The following is a 3,885-nucleotide window of genomic DNA, read 5'->3' as shown; positions in this document are numbered from 1 at the left end:
AGTGTCTGAGATCACCAACTTTGCAGCTGTTGTGCTGAGTTGGCCCGTGGAGTCGTTGCGGCTCCACTTTCTACTTGGCATGTCCCTCGTGCTTTTTGCGTTGGCAAACGCCTTGCTTCCTCACGTCTTGGTATCGGCGTGGCTTGTAAGGTGCGAGTGTGGCTGAGTGCACCATAACGCGGCCGCCATTATTGCACACGGCTGTGTTTTGGTAGGGAAGTCTGCAGGCGCTGTGTGCAGCTGCACGACACGATTGCAGGATAGAGGGCGGACGTAGAGTTGGGTGGCGGGTGGGCTTGTCAGCTGTGCTGGACAGGGCTTGTGTATCTTGGCCATGACAGGTGGCACCAGCCAAGAAACCCCCACCAAGCATTTTCGCACTCTCTGCCTCTGAGCAGATGAGCAGTGTATGCACTCAACAAAATCTCCGGCAGCACACAAGCAGTGACTGAGGAGGACGCGTTCAAGTGGCGTGCAGAGGGGCTGGCCGCCACCGAAGACACCGCGCACGGCAGATGCCTAAAACAATGGTACGCACATAGCTGATCAGCATAGCTTCTGCACAGATGCCCAGCGACAGGTTCGCACGGTGGCGACAGTCACCACCACTACCATGGCGGGTGATACCACCACTGCCATGGCTACCTTCGGCGCCCTGTACCGTACAGCCATCAGTCTGCAAGGGCATACAAGAAATTACGTCTACGCAGTATACGGCATCCGCTGCTCCCAGAATGCTCTTGCTCGGCGATGCCTAGCGTCCTCCCATCCATTCTGTCGGTATACTCCAGGAAAACACAAAAGTACCGTAGTCTGTCGAGACAGGCCTTCAGCAGAGCTCCTGCTCAGATCAGTAGGCAGAGTCTTGCCGGAGGAGGGGCTTATCTGAACCCCTAAGTTGCTTCATGTTCTTGGCGGCTCGCCTATTGGCGAATGCGCTGAGCGGCGGTGGCAGCTCAGCAGTAGCCAGCGGGGCAGCAGCTCGAGCTGCGACGCCGCTGCCGCCTGCTGTAGTGCCGCTGCTGCTGCAGCGCCTGCAGGGGTGCAGCTTTTGCAGCTCAGCCGCCACACGCGCTGCAAATGCACCAGCAGAGCAGCAAGTTGCAGAGGGCCCCGCTATGCAGGCCCTGAGGCAGCTGGTGAGCACAGGGCAACAATGTGCGAGGCGTGGATGTCGCACTGGCCATCTCCCTCATCTCATGTGCAAGATCATCTCCTGTTGCTCTGTGTGTACTCCACACTCCATGCTCCCTCATACACACGCCCCTCCTCACAATTTGCAACCCCCACATCCAGCCCCCCGACCTCCGCCGCCGCGCCGCCGCTGCAAGCGGCGCGCTCCGCCGCGCGCCCCGGGCCGCCGCCGATGCGGCCCTCCTCCCCGCGCTCGCGGCCTCGTGGCGCGACCTCTACACCGTGATGGACCAGATGCATAAAAAGGACGTTCTCGGCGTCCCCCGGCCCCTCCTTGACGACCCCCCGCCGCGGCCCGCGGGCGGCGCCGCCGAGCCCGCGCCCGCGGCCCCTGGGTCTGGCACACAGCTGTTCTACCCGGTGCGCGACCTGGCGCGGCTGCCGGACCGGCCGGACCCCGGGCTGATCGGCAACCTGCAGGGGGCGTTCATGGGCAGCCCTGTAGCTTACGCGCAGCTGCTGCCCAACCACCTGGAGGTGTCCTATCAGGTGGGCCGCCGTGCCACGCCGTGCCGCACGCGCAGCTGCGGGACGGCGGGCGTGAGCAACACGTGTGCGGGTCGGGCGGCGGGACCAACCCCGCCCTGTACGGCTTATCGCCGCTGCTCCAACCGACGCGTGTGGAGTGAGCCGGATGGAGTCGCTCGAAGCGGAGCAGCAAGAGAAAGAATTGCAACCTATGGGGCCATCAAGCTCATGTGCAGCAAATCTCACTTCGCCGCTCACCTGCCAGGTGCTCTCAACGATCATGCTGTGGCCGCCGATGGAGGTGTTCCACCCCTTCTACGTGGACTACGAGCTGGCCGCCTCCCACCTCTCCGCCCTGCGGCGGCGGGCGCTGCGCTCGGGCACGCGGCGGCGGCGGCGGCCGCGGCGGGCGGTGGTCAGCGCGAAGGCGGGCGGGCTGACCCCGCGGAGCTCGTGAGCACGGACGGCCGCAGGGAATGGGGGTCACGGCTGCAAGCGCGGCGTGCGGGTGCGCGGCAGGCCCTGGTGTTATCTCTGGCAGTCCCCTGCCTCAGCTGCGGGCGGCGCAGCTGAGGTGGTTGCATGCACTTGCCCCAGAGCTTATCCCCTTTGGGAGTTTGTCTGCAGGCTGTGTTGTATTGGTAACCATATTCGATGCAACCAATAAAGTGGGAGCATTACATCCATGTGTGCTGCTCAGCTGTCCGCATGTGTGTATTTACAAGCCCAGGTGCGGCGCTCAGTGCCGGCGCGCACGGGTAGACCCTCTGTTTTTCTTGTTTTGATTCTTGGTAGCCTTCGCAGGCTTTGCACGTACAGATGCGGTAGAATGTGGCGGCGGCAACAGCGTTGCAACCTCCTGATGCCTGGCGCGAGGTCACCTCTCGAAAAAAATGCATGCGAGCCAGCAAGCAGTGGGCGTGCTCGCCCCCTGCCCTCTCTCTCTCTGCCTCTGAGCCTCTCTCGCTCAATTCGACAATCGAAAACAGCTGCCCCTCGCTCCTGTCAGCCAGCCATCCTCGAGGCGCGGGCCACAAGCGCAGGCGCTTGGCCCCAGCCCTCCACGCGGGTCATCGGCCCATTCAGAGGCAGCAGCCCAGAACGCGCCGTGAGCGCCCTCGCTAGAAGCGCGCCCAGCACCTGAATGACACAAAAGGCAAGGCAGGGTGCAAACCAAGATCTTCGCCTTCGGCAGCTGTAAAGAGAGGTTGAGGGCTCCACCCTGTGACATGTGGCAAGCTGCGGTGCGACCGCTCCTCCGCGCACTCTTACCCAGCCGCACCCTCTGCTGGCCGCCTGGGCAGGGGAGCCTGTCTGTCAGCCCGCACTCCCCCGCACACACCTTTGCTCTACCTCTCTCACGCGCACTCATACATGCATACAGGCACGCACTCACGCACGCGTATGCACCCCCCCAACCAACACACACACACACACACACACACACACACACACACACACACACACACACCTCATCGCACCTGTTGCACTCGCCAGCGCAGTCTCCCATGCAGTCAATCGTGTAGCCTAGCACCGCCGGCTGCCGCGCCACCGCCTTGGCCAGCACCTGCCCCTCCAGCTTCCAGTCCTGCTGGAGCTTTGCCAGGTTCCCCTTGAGGGCGTCGACGCTGCAACCAATCACCTCGGGAAACGCCTGAATGGGACAATGTCGGGGATGAGGCGGCGGCCAAAGCTAGTTCATGTGGTGTCTCAGGGCCGACCTGCGCAGCTTTGGGCCAAGGGGAGAGGGAGGCGCACACAGCGCGCGGGGAGAGCACGCAGAGTGCAGGGGCCCCCACATCCCAGGCGCAACTTGCGCAACCCTCGTAACCCCTCTGTCCACCCCTTCTCAGCGCCCCCTGCCCCCGCGACCCCCGGTACGGAGCCAGCACCCCATTTGTGATCTTGTCCGTCACCCGTCATGCCCCTCCAAACATGGCAGAGCCGTCTCCAGACTACCGCTACGCTTGTGTCGTCATACGATCTCAGAAGCGAGTTGCTGCCATGTTCACAGCACGCTGTCCCAACATCCCCGATGAGACTGCTGTATGTGACACCCACCTTGACCACGCGCGGCAGCTCAGCGTCTGACAGACCAACTTCCCGCAGCAGGCCAAGCGCCGCCGCCGCGCGTGCCGAGTCCGGCGCTTCCTCAACCTTTTCACGCCGCCAGTAGGCCTGCGCATGAGCGCAAGTTCGTGGATACGTGGCGTATTTGCACAT

The 3,885-nt window shown here is 63.3% G+C and overlaps 2 protein-coding genes across 2 annotated transcripts; one reads left to right on the top strand and one right to left on the bottom strand.

Annotated features, from left to right (window-relative positions):
• Positions 1-1,419: 1,419 nt before the first annotated feature.
• Positions 1,420-2,119, top strand: MNEG_3183 (hypothetical protein; the record flags this gene model as incomplete). The annotated part of the gene is made up of 2 exons (XM_014048342.1): positions 1,420-1,683; positions 1,928-2,119. 2 exons carry the CDS (start codon positions 1,420-1,422, stop codon positions 2,117-2,119), a joined length of 456 nt encoding a protein of 151 aa, XP_013903796.1.
• Positions 2,120-2,783: 664 nt separating this feature from the next.
• Positions 2,784-3,885, bottom strand: MNEG_3182 (hypothetical protein; the record flags this gene model as incomplete). Its single annotated transcript, XM_014048341.1, has 3 exons — positions 2,784-2,802; positions 3,144-3,316; positions 3,724-3,885. The coding sequence occupies 3 exons, from the start codon at positions 3,883-3,885 to the stop codon at positions 2,784-2,786; spliced, it is 354 nt and encodes a 117-aa protein (XP_013903795.1).

This window comes from Monoraphidium neglectum (genome assembly GCF_000611645.1).
Source record: "Monoraphidium neglectum strain SAG 48.87 unplaced genomic scaffold scaffold00389, whole genome shotgun sequence".
Classification (NCBI taxonomy): domain Eukaryota; kingdom Viridiplantae; phylum Chlorophyta; class Chlorophyceae; order Sphaeropleales; family Selenastraceae; genus Monoraphidium; species Monoraphidium neglectum.
This window is presented reverse-complemented; position numbering and strand designations above follow the sequence as displayed.